Genomic DNA, 25,854 nt, shown 5'->3' with positions numbered 1-25,854 from the left:
TGGTCAGCGGGGAGTAACTTGGGATCATTACTGCCAATAAACCCAAGTGTGCATGAAGGTTCAATCTGACAGGAGGGAGAAGGTGAAAAAACGAATGACTTTTTGGAATATTCATCTCATCCCAACGCCGGACCAAGTCCAAATCAAGACGGTGCCTTACCTGCATTTTACCTAACTAGTCTAGACAATTTAATATAATCAACCTGTGTTGTATTTCCCCCCCCTGCTGGCAGAGGCAGTGGAAATGTCCTGTTATCTCTCCAGTCTCCAAACTTCAGTCAGTCTTCTCTCCTTCCTCTTAGCCGCGGGGGCAGCAGCCTCCAACTCCTGACCGTCACAGCGTGAGTACAGCGCTGGCCAGTGTTAAGTCTCAGTAATTAAGACTTCACGCTGTTCGACTTTTAAAGCTCCTAAATGGGCCTCCTCCACCCCTCCCCCCTCCCTCTCTACTCAAAGTAATTTATTCGATTTGACGTGAGTTGTGCTTCACCTCATCCTCCCCTCTCCCGAAACACACTTCTGTGTTGTGGTGGAACAATGGTGCTTTCTCTCCTCTTTTGTCCGCATTTGCTTTTGTCAATCCCCCGCTTACGTATATGATCGCGGTTGTGTTTAATTAAGTCAAAAGGGCCTCTGTCTTAGGAGAGGCCTAAGATTATGAAGTCAACTGGTCATTAAGGCAACTGGAAACTATTGTGAAAAGAGGAAAATAAGTCCAGTGCAAAGCGCTTCGGGGAGAGGGAAGGATAGATAAATATCTGCTGGGAATATTCCGTCTAGCTCTTACAGTGAATCATAGCCATAAATCAGATATGGTAAGGCAGTGCTGATGTTGTTGTAACAGAAAAGCACATGTCCTGACTATAAACCCGAGCCACGGTGATAGATCATCTGGCAGAACAGCTGAGTGTGACAGACTCATCCGTCCGATTCAGGAGAGCTGCAAGATAAAAGACCCGTATGAAGGCTTCGACTAACTGTAGCAAAAACAAACCAGCACTAAATAAATTATGCAAAATCTCTTGGCCTTTAAAGCCACTCTATGTCTATTATTTCCATATTAACTAAACTAGCTGATTGATTAGCAATAAGCTGAGCTGGCAGAGGCTTTAATGTGAGGTAGTACATGAAGTTTTATGAGCGCTCATCTGCTCCAAAGGATCTGGAGCTGACAACAACAGCCTCCGGTGGTGGTCTCTTGGCTGCTGAAGGTTTGACAACACACGGAGGCAGGAGTCATGTGATGTGGGCCGTCACGTGCCACAGACGCACAGCTGGTGGTAGCAGAGAGAGGAGAAGACAGGCCCTGCTGCCAGACTGGATCCACACACACACACACACACACACACACACACACACACACACCGGTCCAGCACAACACTTGTTCATGGGAAGCATGTGGAGTCAGACACAGGCAGCGGTGTCTGGTCATCAGGCAGCCGCTCCTCGGTAGGCTGTGACTGACAGACACAGGCAGGTGAAGGAAACACAGATTTAACACTAAAAATAACAGCAGCACTCTTAAAGAACACCAGACATGCAGACAGACGGCAGAAGTCACTGGACATGATAGATGGTGGTCAGAATTACTTTGGCTCCACCCGATTCTTAAAGCTTGTTTTCTGCTTTGTAATGCAGGAAAAACATTTGCATAACGCTGCTGTCAGGGGGAAAACCTCTGTATCTCAATGTCAACTTTTCAGGAACGAAGAAAAACTTTTTCAAAGCTTTCTTTTTAGTTTGATGACAATGCAGTTTGGAGTTCAGCCAAAGGGGTTTTGAAAGGGTTTCATAAGCCCAAGAGATTAGAATTTCCTCAACCCATACAGGACCATTTAATCCTTCAATTGACGTGAAAACATGAAAATCACCAAAATTTAAGTTATGAGATTTTCCCATGACAACAGCGATATGGTATGTTATACTCTTTTTGCTATGCATATATGGTTATGTTTTTTCTGGCATATATGCAATAAGACAATGCACATCCAGTCCAAGTCTCGCTGTATTTTAGCCAGTTCAGTTCAATAGTGCGTTGTTGTTTCCTGTTATATACTCCACGGACATTTCCCAGGGAACATTGCATTGTTTTGGAGGGATTAAAATTCACTGAAGATTATATCTGCTCCAGCACTGCAGAACAATGTGGAGGGATGTGGGGGTCTCACTGTCACGTCCCAGTACGACGGCTGCCCACCCATTCTGATCAGAGCCGCTGGCATGCCATGAGCCCAATTAGAGGCTGATCCATAAGAAAAACTTTGAGCCTCGTATGTAAAACCATGCAACTCTCTTCCCCTTTTGCCCTCTAACGTGTATGTTTTTGTCTTTAAAACGTGCCTCCAGCCCTGGGTGGGAAGGTCCATGGGTTCATTTTGCCCACGGTCAGTCTGCCAAAGGGAAGAATGATCCTATGGATATTTTCTTACCGGCCACACCACCCAATCTGTATGTTTATACCTTATTTATTAGACCCCAGAGAGAGCCACTCTATCATCACAGTATAATTTCATATTGTGCAATAAGAGATGCTGCTCTCAGTACTTTTCTCTAAACTGTCTCTGGAAACTTTCTGAGTCAGCAGAGAGAAACGCAGGCTCATAGCGCTTCAGCGCAGCGAGCTTTTCATCCCGGCAGAGCGAGCCGGGAGCAGCACACAGAATCTGTGAATGGCCCTCAGTGCAATCTAGAGTAACAATGTGGCTCATCGATGAAAACCTTCATTGTCTTTGCTCTCAGTCTCAGAGGAGGTGAACAGCACAAAGGGGCTTTTGTCAAGGTGCCCGCCCTCTCATCTTTTTCGGAAGTACACCCATTTACGCTGCAAGCCATTCAGATTTACTGCTTTAAGGTAATTCATGTAGGATTTTCTCTAAATATGCAATGAATTTCGATAAGGGCCATATGTCTCTATAGCGCTTGTGGACTGCGTTTTATCAGCATGTTTCATTAATTTTTTGCTTTCTGCCTGTGATAGATAACTAGAGGAAGGGTTTTGTGGGATTTGGCAAGGAATGGAGCCCAAGAATCCCCAAAATGGACAAAACTATAGCACAAAGTAGATAATTAAGGCTACTGTTTGCACATGACAGCCGTGCTTGTAATATATCATTTAAATGTTTCATCCTACACTCATGACATGCAAATGACACACCCTCTTTCATCGAAGGCAGAGTGATACAGTAGGAGTCCACAAAGCAGCGGACCAGAGGTCACAGACTATTTCCAGGCTTGTGCTGCATGATTCCTGCCAAACACTTGAGAGAGAAGAGCAGTTTTACAGAGGAAAATGGTGAAAAACAAAGCCTGGCCTGAGTCTGTCCCCCTCTCCATAGCTTGGCCTGCTTTATGGAGCGCATTGAGGCAAATCACCGTGGAGACAGCACTTCTCTGCTGATGTAAGAGGAACCTTGCCCCCTCCCCCAGTCACTGTGTCGCTCTCCCACAGTCCGGGGTGCAGTACTGGCCTGTGTGGTCATCTAAAAAATCAGCCCCTCTTTCCAAAAAAGGGACTGCAGCATGTTTTTCTCTCCGCACTCCGCCGCTGTCTCTGCCACAGGTGCTCGGCGCTCTGCAGCCTCGCACGCTTCACACCGCGCAGAGGGGCAGCGAGACCACAGGCCATGTGACAACATTTTTGTTGTAACTGCTCCGCACTCTCCCACCCTCTGCAGCATTTCATTATTTCCAAACCCATGAGCTCAAACAATTTGTCTGTTCAGCTATGTCAGCTGTGGCCTTTGATGTAAGCTCCCTGGTGCTCTGGTCGTGTTCATTAGCTAACAATCAGTGTTTTTTGGAGAGGGGGGTAGAAGCACAGAATGGAAGTGGCCCTCTCTCTCCACTACATTCTAGATGAATAAATCAGCAAAAGTGAAAAAGAAAACAAAAAAAAAAACACAGTAGGCTGCTGATTCAATGGCGTATACTGGGAACAATATGCTTATACTGCCCATCTCAGCAAACAGCATGTACGGCAAGCAGCCCATTTTACAAGAATAGTTTCTAAAGGTTACAGTTTGATGCTAAAACCTATCTAGACCTTAACTTTAGGTGGGGTTTCTGAAGAATGTTGAAAGGGCCTGCTGCTGCTTTACAAGGTAACAAAACTAAACACATTTGCTGACTGATTCATTAAGTGTGAAAAAATGCCCCTCGCAGACAGCTGCAGAAAACTTAAGAGGTATGGAGGGGTAGGAGAGGTAGGTAACCCAAGCCCACCAACACTGAGTTATTTACTCACACAGCCTGCACAAACATGCAGATGGTAGCAGTGATGGATTAGGCCGGAGTTACCCCAGCCAGACAACACCGTGATAATAGAGTGAGTGTGTTTGGGCCGGGGCACTGCGGCTGCCGAAGTGATGAAAGTGGAGTCGGAGAAGGGAGATTTCTGTCCGACATGCCAGAGAGGATTAAGTATCTGGTTTCTCCTCTCGCTCCTAATCTGGGCCAGGGGGGGAACGATTGTCACTTTGCTAAACAACAGATATTGATAGTGTTCATGCCACCTCCAAAGCCAGGTTAACACATGGGATTAAGTAGAGGCACTTAGAGTGGGAGGGCCTGGATTATGAATTCCATAGTGAATGCCTTTGTGAGCGCTATTGTGGATAATTTCAATTTGATCGGCCCGCAACATTTAAGTGTACACATCTTATTATCGAGTTTAACACAAAAGGACTGAAGTTGTGGGTGGTCAGCAACCTTCCAGCCAACGCAGGTGTGACAAAGCCAGCGGCCTCACTCCCCATTCTGCGAGCCGGTGATGAAGAGGGTGCTGAGTTGGACGGGATGGAGTGATGCATGATGGGTCAGTTAGTTACAACCACAGGTGTGGACAGTGGAGGCTGCTGAGGGTGACAGAGACTGATGGGCACTGACCTAAAAGATAGGATCTTCTTTGCCCCCTCATTAGAGGAGAAAAGGCGCAGTATTTGTTTAAACATGTGAATGAGAAAGGCATATCTATCTATTACTTGAGGGAAAACAGTGTTCTCCTAGTCTGATTCAAGTTGAAGAACTTAATAAAGGAAAAGGCAGACATCAGCTCTGAAAGCAGAATCCCAGGAGACAGTTGAGTGCAATAACGGTGTTTTTTTTATTGCAAACAAAAGGAACAAAATACAATCTACCGCTCTTTCATTTTTGATTCCTGCGAGAGATCAATCATTTAAACAACAATGTACAAAATAATTAGTCACAAACTCTTGAGAACTAATATAAAATGCAGCGGAAAGAGGAACGCTCTCCTTCTATCATCAGACAGGAGCTCCTCGATGCTTGTAAGATAAACTAATACTCTGTGAAAATTACAGACCTCATAGAAAAAATAAGATTTTTTTTTCAATAATAATAAAAAAACAGCCAGCATATTTACAAGACAATAATATTTTCTATGACTCTGGCCTGCCTGAATTCCCAGTGAAACTTTACTAATTACAATTTTCTGGTACTTTGTAACCGAGTTGTTACATGTGTCTTCTGAATCTGTATAAGGCATAACAATCAACCTTTAGTCAATTTGAATGTTTTGATAACAACAAAATCTTAAATATCAAGATGGAAGACATAATAAAAGACCAGTCAGTCCTCCTCACTGAATGATAGTAATAGCCTTTACATGAATCCATACAATAATTAGCATTTCAAAAGGTTTCTGTGCATTGCTCAGCCCATCTAAGGCACCAACTATTCAGAACATACTGTTTATGAACATGTGAATCAAATGTCTGCAGACAAACGGCTAATCCTACACTAACCTATTAACATTATGTACATGTACATGACTAAAAAACATGAGTGATCTGAAATAATGAAGGCAGTAGGCAGAGAATAACTTAAATCTATATGCGATCGAAAGATCACTGACCAAAACTGATCCAAAAGAAAAGGAAAAATGAAAAAAAAAGGAAAAATTAAAACATTCATCACTTCAGCTCATTATGCAATTGTAAAACATAAACAATAAGTATTAACAAACAATCATCAGAGTTTGAGCGGAGTGATGAAAAGATTATTTTTTCCCTGGATTATATCATGCTTCAGGTGGATTTTAGAGCAGTAGCGGAGAAAGCAGTTTACATGAAGCGGCTTTGTCCATTTATAAGAGAGATAGGTGGACAGCCATGAATCAACCATATTAAAAAACGTATGTGCATTCAGACACTGATGTGTTACATATCACTGAGGTGGAATACTTGCCAAGTGCACCAAAAAAAAAGAAAAAGTTAATTAAAAAGCTAGAAGTCTGAGGTGAGGACTACTCTTTGACTGTGGGCTGGAGTGGCCTTATGTAGCAGATGTGTGGTGTGTGTGTGCGTGTGTGTGTGAGTATGGGAGCGAGAGCGAGATTAAAGTAGTTTATTCTCAGACATCTAAACCTTCAGCCAAAGCCCTGGCTCTGCTGTAGGGGCGAATGAGGGTGGAGGAGGAGGAAAAAAAAAAGAATGCAGTTCAAATTAAAAAGTGTGCCCACAATCTATAAAACCCCAATAGGAAAGAAAGAAACCTCAAAACTATACGCAACACCCCCCCCCCTCCCCCCATCCTGATTCCCCTGTAAGAGACATACATGGTTCTCTCCTCTAGCAGCAAACACCCTGATTGACTAAAAGTGGCTCTTTCCAGAAAGGATATTTTCCCTTTCATGGTGAGGCTTTGCAGAGGCCACTTTGATCCTTGTATCATTCCACAGGAAAAAAAAAAATGTAGCTGCAGGCAGGAAGTGCGAGGTCAAATCAAGCAACGAGATGAGATCACTGATGATGTCAACTCTTTTGTTTCAACCTAATGTCATGGTGCTTGTTGTTAGTCGGGGGAAAAAATATCCCTAGAGGAGCTATTAAACAGACAGAACTAAACGGCTCTTAAAGCAATCTTTCACTCGGGTATAAGATTTCTAGTTTTCCATGATCGCTGTGTGTCCTCACAGGAGTTGCTGTGGAGCCAAACCCCGACGTTAGCTGGTCCTGTAATCAGTAGTGATGTCAACAGCTAACTTTGTTTCCCACCGTGTCGTGAGGTAGTCACAAAAATCATACTTATAACACATATACCCACTGAAGCTGAAAGATCTAATTAATACTGCTCCTTTTCCATGTCCTGGGAATACTTTTTCAACAAGTATTTTTGCATATTTACAATTATTTATAAAGAGTGTAGGGTGTGGGGCATTTGTGATGCAAAATCACTTCATGGGGCCTCATAATGTCAGATGACGACAGCTTGGATAGTCACATACTTACCGTATGTGACTATCCATAACGTAACAGAAATGCTATACCGGTGGAAAATATTGCTTTAACCCCAAATTTAAAACAAAAATAACAATCAAATAACCTGTTTCTGTTAATTATGCAGACATAGTTGAAAAAGATAGAAATCAGAGGATACAGAGGAAGGGAATGACACCAATGCTGTTCAGTGTTATAATGGCTGACTGTATAAGCACAAGGCCTGGTTGGCTTCCTGTGGTGTTTTTTTTGGCAAATTTAACGATAATAAGGGTGTTGCGCTTTTCACTGCAAGACTGTGGTTGGATTAACACATTTTAAATGAGCAAATCAGCCAACTGTGTGTTCCGACTAAGACTGGCCAGCTATCTCACACTTCCAATTCTGTTATACCACTAAACAACCCTTGTGTATTCAGTTAACAACATACCAATATACAGTCTTACAAATGTTGCAAATCAGTTAAACTGAAGATGGAAAAGTACTTCCACAAGGAGTGGCTTCTCTCTTTATGTAGACATCTTCACTAGCCGTTGCATGAGTAACTCACAGATGATACTTTGTTTGCAAAAGCCAACATGAATATTTAAATGAAAATGGTGAATAAGGAGCCCACTGAATAATCGCTTAACCAGAGAAGGTTTCTGAGGGGCAGTGCTCTTCTTGTCAATGTACTTTCGTCAGTCCGCTTGCTTTTCCCTAGGTAAAATGCCTGTGTAATTCTCCCTTTTAACCATGAGATTGAATATCTTTCCCTTTCACTTAATTATACAATTTGTTTTTTAAAAGATCCATGCAATATAATCTCATTTTAAATGCTCTTTCGCAGCCATGATGAAAATTTCAGCTTTATGAAAAGGTCATTTGCACACAGGTAAGCAATCAAGAGTCCATTTTCAAAATGCCACAGAATTTTAGGGGTTTTATGATAATGCAACATGTGGGCGCAGAGCTCAGTCAGATATAAATACTTCACTAACAAGGGCCTGAAAGCCCGACCTATGACCTGCAGCTAAGACAGGCGCATACTCATACAAGCAGAAAACAAAAACTCATTCACATCTATTGAAACTCCATGGTATGCCAAAGCCTCTTAAGGTTACAGAGATAATATCAACGAGGCTATTCCAGCGCACTTGTAGCTCCTTGAAATGCTACAAACCTGTAACACAATCCACATACAAGTCCTTAAGGTAAGTGGTTACAATCAAGGCAGAGCAACAACCTTCGCAAGCTCATTGTAAAACCTGAGCCTGGAATTTTTATTCAACCTTTCACTCAACGGAACACTTTTAATGATATTTATATCTGAAAGTTGTTAAATTATTCTCAGTCATTCACTGCAAGGTCCTTTTTCCTGCTCCTCTCCTCAGACATACCACTCCCTGCGCGAAATCACAGATCCATCCATATGGGACACGTAGTCGCTGTCTGTGCCATTGTCATAGCAGTCTTCCGGGAGGTAGGGGGAGCCGTTGTTCACTATGGGACTGTGCACAGGGGGCCCGCAGGGGTGCATGTTATGGGTGTTGTTGTAGTGCTCGGGGTAGTAGTTGCCCTCCTTGAGGCCCCTGTGGGTGTCACCCCTGTCGCCCCAGTCTTCCCTATCCTTGCGTTCATTGGTGTAGTCGGGGTAAATGATGTCTCCTACGGGTTTGGGTTTCAGCTCCTGGCTGCCCTTGCTGGTCTTGTCGCCGTAGACCTCCTGCAGCTCATGGGGCTGCAGCACGTCCAGCTGAGACTCCTTCTGCATGTCGGAGGGTCCCAGGTACTGCTTGGTGTAGTAGTCTCCCCTAAAGGTTCTGCGTTGGCGCATGAAGCAGGCCCCGCCAAGAATCAGCAGGAGGAGCAGGAACAGAACTCCGCCCACCGCCCCGCCAACTATGGTGCCCAGGCTGCTGTCTGTCAAGGAGGCCAGGGTCGGGGAGGTGAACAGGGCGCTGCGCTGGTCCACGGCGGTGCTGGTGCCAGCGGTGTCCTGGAAGAGGGGCGCGGTGGTGGTGGGGGCAGCCGTGGTGGGGGGAGGATCTGCAGAGGGAACATGTGATGAGGAGATTGAGCAGAGAGGAAGGATGGCAGATGGGGGTAGGAGTCATAAAAATAAACAGTCGAAGAATCGTGACGAGAGAGGCTCCAATTTATGTTCTGTGCCTATCAACAAAAAACAAATATGGAGTGGCTCTTAAATGAATTTCTAACAATATAATGTACTATTGAAGCAGAGCTGTGCCCGGCCTGAGATGAAGAGTCTGTTGAAAGCTGTGCTGTAGAGCGAAAAGGGGGATATGAGAGGGGCTGCAAAAGGTTAAGTGCTAAATGTCATTGTGTGTGTGCATGAGAGAGAAAGGGGGAGAGAGAGTGATAGAAGGACAGAGAGCATGCACTCATGAACATCTGAGTGAGAGCGATTAGTTCTCCCCCTTCCTTTTTCACCCTGCTGTGGGGAAGTCATGTGAGAAGATGAAACACTGTGTGATCGATGTGAGGTTCCTGCATTTGATTTGTCCTCCGGTGGCCGGCAGTTGTGATGGCACCCAGAGCCAGAGAAAAGGGCTCTGCAGAGCTCAAGGTCAGATAAGTGTCTCCATATTGACCTCCGGTCTCTGGGACAAAAAGCAGCCTGACACCACTCGTCTATCTCTGGAAAGGCACATCAAAGGCCCGACTACAAAGCAGTATGACTTGCACTAATAGAGGTTTGCATCCACAGAAGGTTTTAAGGTACCAGTTATCAAACGCACCAGAATTTCTGCCTAGCTATAATGACCTTCTGCAATTTGTCTTACTAAGTGAGAATCTATTTACTTGCAATTATCTACCATAGCTGTACCTGAAGGTTTAGCGGTATGGCTGGGCGATATGGCGTGAAAATTTTATCGGTGAGAGAGTGCCAGTGTTGGTTTTGGTACATTTTCGGTATATCGCCCAGTCCTAATAAAGTAAATAAAAGGAGAAAGGGAGTGGATAATAGAGACAGATCAAGGTCAGTGAACCGATATAATTGCAATCACCTCCTTCGTCAGTCACCATCAACCTCCTATTCTGGAGGGGGACATTGTTGCCTTGTATAGGTGATGAGCATCTGCCACCATGTAGCTGATCAACGCAGAGACCGGCAGCCAAAGGCACAAGGCTACAGAGACAACTGGGAATGTGAAACAGCTACACCATGGAGGGGGAGGGAGTATAGCTGTGCAAGCTGTAAGCACAACCTGGCCATCTCCACGGGGGGGGGGGAGCGAGAGGCAGCATGCCCAAGTCCTCATATTGGACAAGAGAAGCCAGATAATTGCTCAGTGCAAGTCCGTCCTGGACAGGATGTCAGCTATGCTTTAGTTTGGAGCAGGACTCCAAACTGGGCCTATAAACAGATGGAGGCTGACAGCCTTTTCTGGGGCTCCTCCAGTTCTTTCCTCAACAGTGAGAAACGAAACGGATTGTGTGCTGGGGGAGTGTGTGTCTAAAAGCAGCAGTCGTTTTGTTTGGAAAAGGATTAAAAGGAAAAGAGGAGAATGAAAATAAAAGGGATGCAGAGTTCTCAGGATCCACGCCTAACTTTGGAATAATGAACTCAAGTAGCAAACCATGGAAAGAGACAGGAAACAGACAAGGGGGAGTTCAGTATCCTCTGTGTTTTCTGACCAGAATTTATTAAAGTCTAGTACTGTACAAAGCCAAATTTAGGAAAACTCCTTTGGAAGATTTGGGGAAATCCTGTCTGGTCATTTGTATAAAAAAAAAGGAGGAGCTGAAGTCGACTAAATGATTAATCACATTTCTGATGAGTACAGAACTGCTCTGAGAGCAGAATATACTGTTTAGCGAAAATAACCTTTTATGGGGTAAGCAAATACTTCTGTCTGTGTACTGAGAATCTGTGAACACAATTCATTGTGTCCAAAACTGAAACCTGACCTTGAAGAAAACAAAGAAAAAAGGCTACATTGGTGCATACTTCGCTGAGTGTGCTCCCAACCAGCGGGGGAAAACACTCTCTTCCCTATCTGAGAAATCTAATGTTTCCAAAACCACAACAGTGGAAATGTTTGGTATCGATACTGTGTATCTGCACTCTCTGCTCCTCTGTTGCCAGGAATGTGTGAAAGTGGATCTGGGCTGGGTCATTTATATGGCGGCTTAACTCTGCTTGAAGTGTTTAACTGAGGGTGATCTTACTGAGAGGGTAATCTTACATCAGAGGCACGATGAACGTCACAAGGCACAGGGAGATTTCTCTCTTAACCTCAGAGTTATTTGGTTTACGAATGCAAAATACGTCAGCAGAAGCCTGCAATCAAGCAATAAATAGATACATAAAATGACATACAATGACATACACTTCAATAAACAAAGTGTATCAAAAGGTACCTTGTATCCAAAGGTGTACATCTTGACTGCGCAGACCAACGTCATTCATCACTTCACATCTGTATACTCCAGAGTCATTGCGCTCCAAAGGTCGTGTGAAAACAAAGCTATTGTTTGCTATCTCAACACCCTCGGGCATCGAGCTGTCCATCCTGTTCAAAAATGAAACATTGCAGAGAAGTTTCACAATGTATGTCATGCACAGACAAAGCCTTGAAGTCTATAGGCAATTTAAAATCCATAATTCTCAAAGTGCGTTTCCCAGCAAAGTATAATTATTTCATTTACCAGAAGTTAGCATAGTGAAACCGATCCATGGCTTGCAGTGATGGCGCTGTTCTGTTGACGATGCCATATTAACTCATAATTTGATTTCCTTCATCAGTTCAGTTAGAAAGAGAGAAAGTGCCTACCGTCACTATTTTATTAAATAACACACTTTAATAGTTTTCCCACTGAGAGACGTGACATAGTAGTAACAATTTATAAATGTAATGTTATCTTACATGCCCACTAATCAGAGCTTTTTCTCTTGAAGATTAAGTACTTTTGAATAGTTCACCCACCCTGAACTGAAATACCGAAATAAAATAAATATATTTCCTTTTCTTACAAAGTCAGGTGAGACCTTTGCTTGTTCATGGTTGCTTGTTATATAGTCTGTGGTTATGATGGAGCACTGTGTGTCATTTCGGGAGTCAATATGGCAGCGTCAACAAAACACTGATGTCACTGCAAGTCATGGAATCTGATCATAACATACTTGCCACACCTATCTCCTCACCTGCAGGACAGAACATCTACTCAGATGATTCTCAAAAAGCCTAATGTGTGTTTTTATCAGGGAGTTTGTGGCAGGAGGGGTCTGTTCTTTGGGATACTGACCTGATCCATGTGAAGTGATGGGCAGGTGGGTTGGCTTTGGCACCACAGTCGAGCTTCACATTTTCTTGTCCCACATACCAGTTTTTGTCATTTCCTATTATCGATACAACCGGAGCAACTGTGAAAACAAGGGTTGTGATGGTAAAAATTAGCAAGAGCTACTAAAAACTAAATCCATTTGCATCATATTTTTTGTCTCGTGGCTCTGTGATTCTTTCACCTCCTATAACAGTAAGCTTCTGTGTCATGTTTGCTTGAAATAGTGGAGAGACTACTGTATCAAAAAGGGAAAATGAATTTAATTTACAAAATAACACAATGCTTGGGTCATGAATAGCCTATCAAATGGAAAGGTGGATTAATTTCAAGAGGAAAAAACACTGTGGACTTCATAATCAGTCATTGTGACCCCAGGCAGCATGATGACAAATGAGCTTTTCCATAAGGAACAAAGCAAGCATTATAAGCTCAGTAGTGATGACAAAAACGAAAACAGTGCAGCACTGTAGTACAGCACAGGCTCTGCTGGTGAAAACAAGCCAAGAGAACAAACAAATGACCCTGGGTTGGTGGAGAGCTACAAAACGACAGACTCACTCAGAACGGAGATGCGCTGCAGCTAATAATAAACTCTACTGCTCACCAAGAAATAAACAAAAGGAAGCAGGAGGAAGCCTAAAAGAACCCCAACAGATGCCACTGTAATAAAACATGGCAAACAATGACTCAGATATCCAATTTTTCATTCTGATTTCTCTGGAGGACAGATGAGGAACTCATTATTGCACAGAGGAAGATGCCTCTGCTCATTGCGTCCAATGACCTTTTTCCACGCAGTTCAACGTTGAAATTGTGCTTCTTTTGCACTTAAAATCCCTTGCCTCTGCATTTGACATGATTTATTGAGCTCTAAAGCCTCTTTCTTCCTGTATTAACCTTGGTTTTTCTGCGTCTCCATCCGCTGCCCCCAGCACCCTCCTGCTACTGCTGCTGCTGCTGAGGCCTGATCAATATTTCATAAAATACCTTCATTAGCCTGCACTCACGCAGTCCAAACAGACACTATCCCCCAGTACAGCTCGCCAAGGAAGTATGCATCAATGATTATAACATTAAGATGAGTCTTAAATGGCCCATTTATGAGCGAAGGAGGAAAGGTAGGGAGCAGAGCCTTCATAAATCAAGCTATCAACACGGGTTAATATAGATAAGATATACTGTAACTCATAGGGCGGCACAATTATGGCTAAAATGATAATCCTTCTTATTTTGCTGCATATGGTGATCACGATTATTCGTCTTGATGATTTCAAGAACAAAATTATTTTAGTGCACTTACGACATTTTACATCAACGTCTATTTCCAACAATACTGGACATTCTAAAAGAAAGGATATTTTCAGTATTGCCAATACGCCAATGTTCTACCATTATTAATCGTGGAAACTGAAATTGTGACATATAATTGTACACAATTCACTGTGCAGCCCTAATACATGGAGGTGAGCAACATGAGCAGAAGCAGTTTTGGCAGATAACAGGATGATGATGTAAGAACTACCACAAAACCAACCAGATACGCTCCAAAATGTTTTATTTAGATGGTGATCTATATTAGCCTAAATGTTTTGAAGTGGTGGTTAGGGCATAAGTATAGAGAGCACAGGAATCAGGGAAGTCCCATGATTCAACACTCACACTGCACGTTGAGTACGTAGGGTATGCGGAACTCGGTCTGCAGGGCCGGGTGGCGCACCACGCAGGTGAGCGTCTGTCCCTGGGCGTGGCTCTGCGGCTGCCAGATGTAGTGCACCTGGGTGGTGGTGGTGCCGTTGGGCTCGTCCTGCGTCTGCAGCTCAGAGCGCCCGAACAGCTCCGTCTCCCAGGAAACCTCAGCGGCGGGACGGCCGCGCTCCGCTATGCAGGTGGCCACCAGTGACTCGTTGGCGCCGTCCAGCAGAGCCGAGGGGCCCGCCGACACGTAGACCTTCGGCTCCACTGTGTGAAAGAGAGGGAAGAGGAGATGCGATGGAGAGAAGGGGGAGGGGAAGGCATGGTGCAGCGAGAGGGAATGACAGAATGGAGAACAGATTACAAAATGAATATTGATCTTTTTGTATATGGATATGAATAAATAATGGCCATCATAAAACAACGACAAGAATATGGACAGAAGGAAGTGGCCTCAGTACACTTAGCTGCCAGAAAGAGTAGATTGATTTCCTCCATTTCACAGATATTTATTAAAAATTGATGAGCCACGCTATTCGATCATATAGGAGCATTTCAGTGGGGACTTGGCTGTCTTCATTGTTGTGCCCCATATGTCAAAGATGCAGTGTGTTTGTGAAACGGTAATACTGAGCAGCAGCATCGATTGCTACAACTGTATGGATCTAGCCATGCATCTAGGCCTATATATAAACTTTTACTGTATTATCACAGTATCACTTTTCTTCTTTAACCATGACATTATATTATTCAACAATAAAAACTTCTCCTCTTATTGGCTTCAAAAGTTTCCATACAGCAACACTACTTCAATAATGGATAGGACTTTGGGGAAAAAATAAAACAAAAACAAAAACCTCAATATAGCAGCATCAGTAATAACAGTGAAGTCATACAGCACTGTGGTGTGTCTGTATTTGTGGTGACGGGAGCTCAGGAGTTAAGTTACTGTGCACTATTCAGTGCTTTAGAGCCGGGATAATGTTACACTGGCTTCCTGAGAAAGTCTGTGAATAACTGGAGGTTTAGACGTAACACAGATTTTCTCAATAGGGAGGCAAAACAGATCCATGTAAGACGGAAGTGACCAATGTAACACAGCCCACACTACCTGTTGCACAAAACGGTAAAGCAGGAGTTTCACTTATGCTGCACTGGTCTTAAAAACATATGGCGCCCCCCTTTGTAATCACAACCTGTCAGCAATGACACCGGGGAAAGGTTCGCAGGATATGGGAGCAATGAGAAGAGCAGTCCAAGGGGAAAGGAAGAGAGTCTGCCAAGGGCGGGGTGAGGGGTGGGGGGGGGCTTCAACAGAGATGTAGCAAAGCAAACACTGGCTAGCTACAAAGGTTACATTAGGCACCAGGTCCAAGCTATCTTTCCTTTTCCATCAGTATTTCCCTGGGCCTACCCTGACATTTCCCTCTTTCTATGTCCATTTCTTCTTCCTTGTCTGCCCATGCAGCCCCTCCTCCCTCCCTCTCCCTCTGACAAGAGCACTAACAGCTGTTCCACTTACTGTAATGGTGACAGACTGGGGGGCAGCGCGTGTGGGCACACACCGGCCTAATCCCCAAGACAAGGCCGTCACCTCAAGACATCTGCTGGCCCCCTCCTCACCAGCCGGGCAGGCAGGAGGGACAACAACAAATTCAAATAACCTCCGGCACCCCTTTTTCCAAAAATAACTTGGCGTCTCCTGTACCCAATGCAGGGGCGGGGCCGCTGTTCTCAGCCATCCGCCTCACATTCTTCACTAACTTCCCTCGGCCCCTCCTTACAGCTCTCTGACTATGAACAGTGGCTGCTCTATGTTAGGAGGCAAACTGGCTGGGCCTATAGAATAATCAAATCAGAGGGATGTGTTAATTTGGAGGAGCTGTCAGGGAGGGAGGGGGAGGCTTTGGATGAGTGGAGAGGCTTGAGTGGAAAGGGTAACGATTTCCCGTCAGACAGCCAACGGGCTGCATTGGCCCTTTCCCACCCACCTACACTCTGTTCCACATATGCGCATTGAGCGCTGACGTCAAACAGAAAGAGTGGGAAACCCTATCAAGCTGGGATTTGACTGAATGTGCAGTGGAGATACAGCACGTCTGCACATTGTTACCATAGGATGCAGCGACAGACAAAAACTATAAATTGATAATTTTACCATTCAAAGCAGTCAATTAATTAATACTGCATGATGTTATATAGCAGTTCTAAATGATAACACAGGGTTTCCTATTTACCCAAATATATTTGGGTAAATTAAGAGCCACAGCTTTGTTCTACATTTATTTCAGATGCTGTGCACTCAAACTTGCAGTTTCTTGTTGATTTAGTTTAATAAAAAACATATAGTGAACTACAACAACCATAATTCATTGCGCCTATGATGCAGCACATGGTATTGGTGTAATGATGGACTTAATGTTGAATAGGTAACCTGCATGTAATTAGCTGCATATTAAATTTGCTTCACAAAACTAGCGATAATCAGATAATAGTCAGTTTAAGTTGTAGTAGCCAGTTGCTAGCATCATCAGTGTATAGTTAGTATTTGCTAAATGAAATGTCAATAAACATGCAGCCAAGATATAGCCTATACAGTATATACACAAACTGTAAAAAGGTCATTTGAATAGACTGAACAGAAAAATGAATAACATTTTGCACACAGGCAACACTATAACAGAAATGTTGGATTCCACAAGTAAGCAACTCTTGCTATCTCTCTGTGGAGTGGATTTCTCAGATTTATGACTCAGCAGAAGAATAATGTTATTGGTCACATAAACAAACAGAGAACTTTGAACAAAAGAGACTACAGTTCATGGTTGGATGATATAGCTCAGATGCAAGGAGCTTATTTGAAGAATTTGCTGCAGTATCTGCTCATTAATATCATCTACATCAAAACAGCTTCCCTAATCCTTTTTCCTTCCTTTTTTTTTTTTTTTTTTTTTAAGAAAGTAAACTGTTGTGCAGTAGATTTCCCACTGACTTGTCAGCAGTTCAAAACAAAAGGTCACTCTAATTCTTTCACTATCCGTGGTATATTTTCCTCCTCTGGTTCCCTCCTATTGTTTACTGGTGGGGACTTTTGGCTCACGTAGCACAATTGCTCCAAAACTGCTTGGCTCACTCTTAAATGTTTGGGCTTTATGTGTGAACCTAGTCGCAAACAGGAGGACGAAGAATTGGGTGAGACACAGAGTGAACCTAGATCAGATCTTATTACACAAGAGTACAATGCACTCTTGAAAAAACAATCACAAAGTTCAGGGATGTTAAGAGATTTCACCATCTAACAACCTTAAAATGTACTATATAAAGCAATTCTGTTAGGTGATATGAGGTCATGCTTGAGCTATCCTAGCAGAACAAAAAAACATTTGGTCACTGCAACTCAAAGCCAAGTGCTATAAAACAGAGCGAGCAGTAAAATGACACTATGTTTAGGTAGTTAACATTTAGAGTTTCCAACTTGACATCATTATTAACAATTTCAGCCATGGCCAGTACCATAAGAGCACATACTTACAAAGTACACATCTGCATCCCATGATAATAATGAACCTTCCTCAAGTCAGTTAGTCAAAACCATAAAATAAGCCTTAATCAGTTGGGCACCATCTTCAAATATAAAATATGAGGCCTGGGTTGGGGAAAAACGGTAAATGCTTCCCAACAGTCCCACAACTGGCCCCAGTGTCATGACATGCTGAGAACCTTGTTCCAAAATGCCCAATCGGGAATCAAACACAATAAGTACAATTGCTGTACAGTCCCACGGTGCCTAGGTAGGTGTGCAGCATCAACTGTTGCTGTAGCTTAAGTTATGACAGTCCTACTCCGCATAACCACATCATTCACCAATGTATCATCAAGAAGAATAGATCCATACTGTAATGCTATGCTCCAGTGCATTAAATGTCTCAAAAGTATCATAAGCAGTATCATAAGATAGTTGCCAAAAGCATTGCCCAAACTCAATAAATTCCACACTTGTTATGCAAAACTAGCTCAGTGTGATTGTGACTATATATTTTATTCCATGTGTAGATTAGCCATTGCAGCTGCAAAGCTTACACACATTAGCAAGACTGTAACACTGGGAGAGCGAGCATTGCTCAATACGAGGTGAGAGAGCGCCATTTGGTGATACCTTGGATATTCTCTATATCAAACCATAACATGTTTTCCATACGTTTTTGGGGAACATTGAATTAAAAATGCAGGTCAGATATGCTCATATGTTTAAAATCTGGCTTGTGAATATCTGTGAAAATGGATTTGAGTAGTTTTTGCTGTGCTAGCTATTCTGTGTACGACCATAGTGTACAGAAGTTACAAAACAGAGTGACACTCTATGTATAGTGTCCGTTACATTGGCTTGAAAATTGCACCTGACCAAGATAGCTGCTTTTTTCTTGTTATTACTGCACAGCTTCCCTATTAATAAAATGTTTCCTTATCGTCAAAACGGCCTCATGAGACAAGCCACATGTCGACCCAAAACAAGGCCAAGACGAACCACTGTTATAAGAGCTTAAAACTGCTGAGTTTAGGTCTTCATAATTGTAATGTGCTCCGTAAGAAAAATACCCTGCGGAGTAACCTAATTCCCAACTGTCATGTAGCAAATTGTGAAGAACCTATATATTTCTACCATAATCACACCCTACATAAGAATTTGTAACGAAGGCCTAAGCATGTATTTATGTATGGGTGTGCATGTGTGTGTTTGTGTGTACGCCAAAGAAACAGGCCTGTGAAACTGCTCAGAGTGGAGAGTAAGGTGTAATTGAACTCTGTGAGGTCCCAGACACTGTGGCTGTCACAGCAGCACTTAATGTACCACTCATTAGTCATCAGAGCCTCCTTCAGTCTCTGGAGGGAGACAAGAAACTACTGCCTACAGTGCAATCTCCAGCCCTCAGCACTGCCTGAGTGCAATCAACCAACCATTTAGGGCTTGAAACACACGCTGACCACAGAGAATCTTAAATGTTCACATTCCTCAGAGAGGGGGCTATGTATCCATACAATGTGGAATATGTATGTAAACGTGAGTGCATACACTGTACATTACGCAATCCACTTACGGGAAAGCAAGGTAAGGTAAGCATGAGGGTCTTTTCTACATTAAAGCTGCAATATCCGACTTTTTCACATTAAATTAACAATAAATAATAGAATAGTATGCATCATCAGTCTGCATCTGTCTGTGACCCGATGTGTACATGCCTAAATCCACCCATTTTCCTGACATTGGCTTTTCAATTGTGTGCGGGATGTTCTGAGGTGTAGGCCTATACCATTTGCTGTGGGTGTGTCATATGAGCATGGCCAGTGGTGAGCTGCTTTGTGGATAGCAAGGTGAGGACAGCAGCCACAGCATAGGGAAGGCATAACAACAACAACAATGGAAGAAAGCAGTAAGAAAAGAAAGTACTGCAACGCTAAATGTGCAGCAGATAAGACCCGTTCAAAAACACAGGTGAACATCGGCATTGCTTTTTACTGCAGATTGCCTATGTTCACCATCTGCTTCTTCAACACCTGCAGTGGCTTTACAGATGCCGATGACCTCAGCCTGAGGCTCGATGCCGTTTCAAAGTAGACAACTCATCAAGATTAGTGTTGATGAGTGTTGGGGTGTGAACTTTCCCAACTGAGAGGTAGGAGGGCAGCACTGACAATGCACTTCATTGCCTCAAGGGAAAAAAGCTGCATATTGTAGCTTTAAGGCTGTAAATCTGAATAGTATAGAGTTCTTACTTTGGCGAAGGCTAGTTCTATGAATATTTATGGAGGAATCTGAAATGCCCTCCCATTATTCAAGGAGACTCAGTGAAACAGCATTACAAAGACATAGCAATATGGGGCATTTAAATGACTTTTGCTCAACATTCCGCATTTTGTCTCTTTATAGCTGAGTCGGCACTTTTTCCAGAGTGAGTGACACTGAGATGAGTGAAGTGAGTGGGACCACACCGCAGCAGCTTCTGCACAGCTGCAGATTCTTGCAGGGATTTAAATGTGCATGGCCTCTGTCCAGGTAGTAATTTAAAAGCTAGGCTGCTTCAGAGAGTAATTTATCCCTCCAGGGCAAACACTTACTGGTGACCTGAGCTTTGCTTAATCTCAACCAACAATGTTCTCCAACTGTTACCCGGTCAGAGTGAGATTTAAAGGTGGGCATGAGGAAGCACTCAGACAATGAAGATGGACATTAGACAGGTCTACTTTACCTAATACATTAACGGTGGTCGATGCTTGCGTGTTGCCCAGAGGAAAAGTAGCCACTTTGCAGGTGTAGGACCCGATGTCTGCAAAGCCAACTCCCTGAAGAGTAATGGTGGCGTCACGTGCCGAGGGGGAAACGAAGGAGATGCGCTTGGCATAGTCTTGGGAGATGGAGATTCCAAACTCGGGGTTGAACACTGCCAAGGTGATGGTGCCTGACGGAAGACGACGCTCCCAGGAGCTCTGTGTGAGGCTGAGATTGGAGCCCACCTCTATTCTGCAGCTCAGCGTGATGTTCTTCCCCAGCACTGCATTCACTTTCTCAGGAACAACCACCTGGTTACTGCTCACACCTGCTGAGGGAAGAGGAGAGAAGTCAGAATCAGATAAACAACAGAAACACGTCATTGTTTTGTCCAGAATTAAATTGGAAGGGGATTAAATTGCTCATGAAAGAGTCACTTCATAACATCACACATTACAGTTTTGGTTCTCCGGTTTCTAGCTTTGGAGGAAATTTGTTTGTACAAATCTAGATTAATGACAGAAATAGTATACAGGCATGTGAATTCTGGTGACAGATTTTCTCTTTCAAATTAATTAAGGGAGAAGACAAGCTTTCTGAGATATATCCTTTTTTCTGTAGATATAGCAAAAAAACTAGCATTAAACAAGCAGAAAATCTGTTTTTATTTACAGGAAAATCATGTAGTGGATTGCATGAAAAATTAGACTGCTTTTGGATTTGGACTAGCCCAGTAGCCTGTTTTTATGCATTACATGATGTCATTGATTTAGGGGACCTTGTTTCCTTTGAATGTAGATGAACCTGAAAAGAAGCATGGCTACAAACAATTCCCCCTTCATTGTGCAGATTTTGTAAAGTGCTCCTTAACAACATGCACATAATCTGAGGGCTTTAACAGTGCGCTCTACCCAGAGTCAGTCCCATAAATTATTCAAATAAGCATAGGACAACAAGAGGTTTGAACTATTCCTTACTAACATCTCTTGCTGTTCTAAAACTTGTGACCCCAATTTCAAAGAAGTAGCGAAACTCAGGTTATAATCAGACTCATCTTGACCACTAACTGCAGTAGGCTTATACTGTATCATGCATTCCCCTCACTTTAGATAGGCACATCATCAACACTATTAGTCTTCCCATGGTTACAGGTAAACATTAACAGCCGTTATTTGTTTCAGACATGTTATTCTGGGGTAAAAAAAGAGACCAGACTTTGTCTGAGCTACTTCTCTGTGTGCTCCCCTTTCCCTCTTAATAAGCAACACACATTCACCACAGGACACTCAGACTGTCCCTCTTGCTAATTGTCAGAGCACCTTTTAAGCAGGAAGGAAAAAAAAAATCTGGAACGAGATAAAACAAAATGCGCAATTTGATGTTTTTTTCATTCCCTCTTTTTATGAGCCCCTTAATCTGACTTAAAGCCCACCACAGGTTTATTTGAACATGATGGAGTTATTTTAAACCGGTGCAACATGTAAACTTGGTTTTGAAAAGTAATGGCCCATTTGGATTCTATAATTCAGTTGAGGTGCAGGAAACTAATCAAGAGAGGATGAGCATGTGATGACGAAGGCCTGAGTGGTAATAGCACAAATTCAAGCTTTGATGCAAAATAAATTAAGAAATCAACATTCGAGAGTGTGAGAGTCAGCGACTCCCTGGTTCTTCATGTGCAAACTAGCCTACATAGACAGTAGCCTATTTTGCATATCACAGTTGATATGCCCGCTACTGGATCGTGATTGTTAGCAAAAACAACACAACCAGCTAAGAGGGAATGCATCACAGTATCTTGGAAAATAAATTTTAAAACTAACCTGAAATAAGTCCTAAATTACATGTTATGGCTAGAACCCTGAATGGAAAAATTCCATTGCAGACTGTTTTCCTGAAAGCATAATAACACAAATGAGTCACTGATAGTAACATATAAACTTAACCATTTTAAAAAGAGGCTATGTGAGCTTTTACAACATTGGTCAAGACCTAAATGAATGGGGGATCCCCATTAAAACTAGTGAAAATGTTTGTTTTATACATAAAATGTAAGAAGTGAATTCCATTCAAAATATTCAAAGAGTATGTCTCAGTTTTCTTTCAGTTTTCTTGACACGGTGTCGGTTAGAGTAAGCTATATTTGGGAGACATAAATTTCCACTTAGTACCTAGTCTCGGATGTGTATGGAGTAAAGCTTATAAAAGTGGTCCACTGGCTGGTATTTTGGGTCTTTGGCATGAATATGAGTGGTAAGCCACAGCAATGCTATCTTGGTTAGTGGGGAATATAGCCAAGGAGGCTGAGGCTCCCCGTGCTCCATTACGTCCCCTGTAATTTCAGTGATCTCTCTCACACACACACACACACCAACTGTTTCTTCCAAAATAAGGAATAAGTGTGTGACCATGTGTGTATGAGTCAGGCATTTTGTTTTAGTGGATGTGAATCCTAAATGTATGTTGCATTGTGTTGCACTGTGTTGCACTGTAGTGTCATGCTGTGCTATAGTGCCTCGGTTTTCCTTTTTTTCCCCCTCTGTTGAACCACATTTTCAAAATATTTTTTTTTTGGGACAACAAAACTTATTTTGCAGACAACTGTGTAAACTAATCTAGCATAGTTATGCAATGTCTTTAGGTGTTTAACCAACTAACCAAAAGTATTTTATTCAGCCTGCCAATGCCTTAGATAAAGTTTGTCAACTTAACATAGCCAGTGACTTTGGATATTACTCCATTTCTTCTGAATAATTTAGGGATCAGTTTAAATCTTTTTTCCGCACCTTTGATTCATGACCTGGTCTAAAAAAGCACTGCCATAATGTGCTGTGCTGTGCATGTGTTGCCCTGTGTTTGCATTGCCTCTGTCAGAGTCCTCTGGGTGTGCTGGTGTGGGGGAGAATCAGGGTCAGAGCAGTGTAGGTTATGCATTCTCCACTCCACAGCCATCTGAACTGACACGACAGCTGCTCGCTGTCCCCTTACCAGTGCAACAGAGCTCTTTTGCTTGACTACCTAGTATAACAAAATCATACCCCCATGACAAAAGATAGCCTGTGAGATAAACAAACACATAGGCTATAGTTGCTGCAGGAATAGCCTATATAGCGGGTGACCCTAGATGGCAGATAAAAAATCCGACACTGGTTTTGTGAGCAGCAGTAAACTGACATGCTTGGCATGCGTGACATTGTGTTGATCCAGGCAGACACGTGTCTCAGACCGGGCTTCTCCCAAACATGCTCCACATACTGTAGCTACCTGACACGATACTCCAACTGCTACCGTAGGTAGTTTGTCTGCCTCACTGTGTCAGCTTTCAGGCCTGTCAAAGCATACAAAGAAACTAGACTCCATCCATGCTATGTTCTGTTTGTTTTACAGTAAGCGTTTGGGAGTGAGCAGGGAAGGAGGGAGAGAAAGAGGGGAAGTGCTTAAAGTGGTCTCCACCCTTGCCATTAGGGGAGGAGAGACAGATGGCCTCTGCGTGGGATACCTACAGCCAGGAGGAGAGTGGGGAAACTTGGCATTGCTAGCTCAGACCATGAAGAACACAGTCAGGGCACGCAAACTAGAGCACCATGAAATATTATCTAAAATACTGCAGGCAAATGAAATGTAAGCAGTGCGTTAAACAAAGTTGTCATGCTGTTTCACTAAGGAAATAGGCTCACTGTTGCGGGGCTGAGGCAGACCTCAGGAGTGTCACTAGTTATATAAGTTATCTTATCCAGGATACAAAATAATGCTCAGAATGAGAATAGGATACACAAGCAAAACTACATGCTGACTGTCATCTTTTCTATCTCACCGTTTTGATCCTTTGTAACCCAAAAATTTGGTCAACTCATGATGTTTTATCCTCTAGCAAAAGGCAGGAAGTAGCCTAGCCTGCATAATTTGACAGAAGAGGAATAATTTGCACTTTTGCCCCTTTCCAGAAACAATCCTTGAGAAACCCAAGGAAAGAATGAACTCATGGGAAGGATATGCTTGCCCTTTGAAGAAATGCTTCATATTTGTTTCTTTCCCTCCTGACATCACTAATTGCGACAAGCTGCTCGGAAGACGCAATGGTAAATCAAAACCTTCCTCTTTGCTTGGCAACCGGCTCAAACATTCCACGTCGGCCACTTGATGAGCCAAAATCTCCACCTACCCAGACCTGACCCAGCTTCAGCCCTGACCTCCCCAGAGCAGCCTGTCTCCTGGCTAGAGATCCTCTCAATAAAGCCTGCATTGCATGTCAGAACAGTCTGAGACAGAAGGATCCAAGGCCAGAAACATTCACAAGCAACAACAAAATAGACAACATGACACGCTCATGTAGACAAACCCCATGAATTGATTATCATGTCAAACAGCACTCATGAGGGACTGATCTCAAGACCTCACAGCAGAAGAATGCAGACATGAGATCTGTGCAGGAGGGAGTGTGGTTAAGAACTAAAGCAAGGGGAAACTGTGAATGCTCAATGTTCAGAAATGAATATGGTGAAGCGAGGACATATAAGGATACAAAGCACGAAACAGGGCAGTTATTGAGAAGAAGTAGAGGAATGAGATATGCATATAATGCAAAAAGTAAGGACATACAGCTGTAACTATGCTAAGTCAATCATTTTAGGAGAATACAAGGCCATATCCATGTGTCACAGACAATGACAGTGTGACGGTGAGGTTTTGGCTTAACCCATCACAGAGTTTGCTATGGAACCAGGTCAAAAAAGCATCCACAGTAAAACCACTGGGACAAACACATGCATGTGTAGAGGTGTTAATTCAAGTAGACTATATTTTTTGTGTTTATAGCCCAATTTTATTACAGTCCTAACACTTGCCCCACCTTGCCTCAATAATTAAGCTCTTGGTAATGTGGATACTGACTTTAAGGCCTACCTACTGTAGACCTCTTCATGCATTATAACAGAAGATGAATCACTGAGTGGGGAATAATGGATTGGGATGTAACAAAAATAAACTTAGCCTAATTTTTGAACATCTATTGTGCCAGAAGAGACGTCATCCCACTGAATGACACCAGTGTTTCCCACAGGTTGTCAGTTTACTTCGGCATTAATCGAGAGAGGAGGGGTTATTGACGACTTGTTATTGACGTTTCATTTAACGAGCTCAGTAACTCATTTTTTCAGGCACTAAAGTCTCTCAATCTAGTAAACTAATGGCACTGCAACATTAGCTGACTACACAACTTCCATGTCATTATCAAGGCTACGTTTCAAACTGTCCCTCCATTCAGTTTTTGTCGGCACAAACACATCGCGACTTGAAGGAGCACAGATGCGCTGCGTCATAGATACATGCAATGAAGTACGGTCATTATAGTTTAAACACATTTTCAGTGCT

At 43.0% G+C, this 25,854-nt stretch overlaps 1 protein-coding gene across 1 annotated transcript in view; it reads right to left on the bottom strand.

Annotated features, from left to right (window-relative positions):
- Nucleotides 1–6,502: 6,502 nt before the first annotated feature.
- The window catches only part of nectin3a (nectin cell adhesion molecule 3a), a 31,068-nt gene continuing 11,716 nt past the window's right edge, over nt 6,503–25,854 (bottom strand). The window contains exons 2-6 of the mRNA XM_071544568.1: nt 20,465–20,812; nt 14,187–14,486; nt 12,489–12,606; nt 11,604–11,755; nt 6,503–9,263 (exon numbers count right to left, since the gene is read on the bottom strand). Of these exons, the coding sequence (XP_071400669.1) occupies nt 8,605–9,263; nt 11,604–11,755; nt 12,489–12,606; nt 14,187–14,486; nt 20,465–20,812 (1,577 nt within the window). The 3' untranslated portion in view covers nt 6,503–8,604. The remainder of the gene's footprint in view (nt 9,264–11,603; nt 11,756–12,488; nt 12,607–14,186; nt 14,487–20,464; nt 20,813–25,854) is intronic.

This window comes from Centroberyx affinis, unplaced genomic scaffold (assembly GCF_046629955.1).
Source record: "Centroberyx affinis isolate AG114_WGS23_722 - 3 ecotype Tasmania unplaced genomic scaffold, CSIRO-AGI_Caff_v1 ptg000249l_1, whole genome shotgun sequence".
NCBI classification, from domain to species: Eukaryota; Metazoa; Chordata; class Actinopteri; order Beryciformes; family Berycidae; genus Centroberyx; species Centroberyx affinis.
Note: the sequence above shows the minus strand (reverse complement) of the source record. Positions and strands in the feature narration are given on the sequence as shown.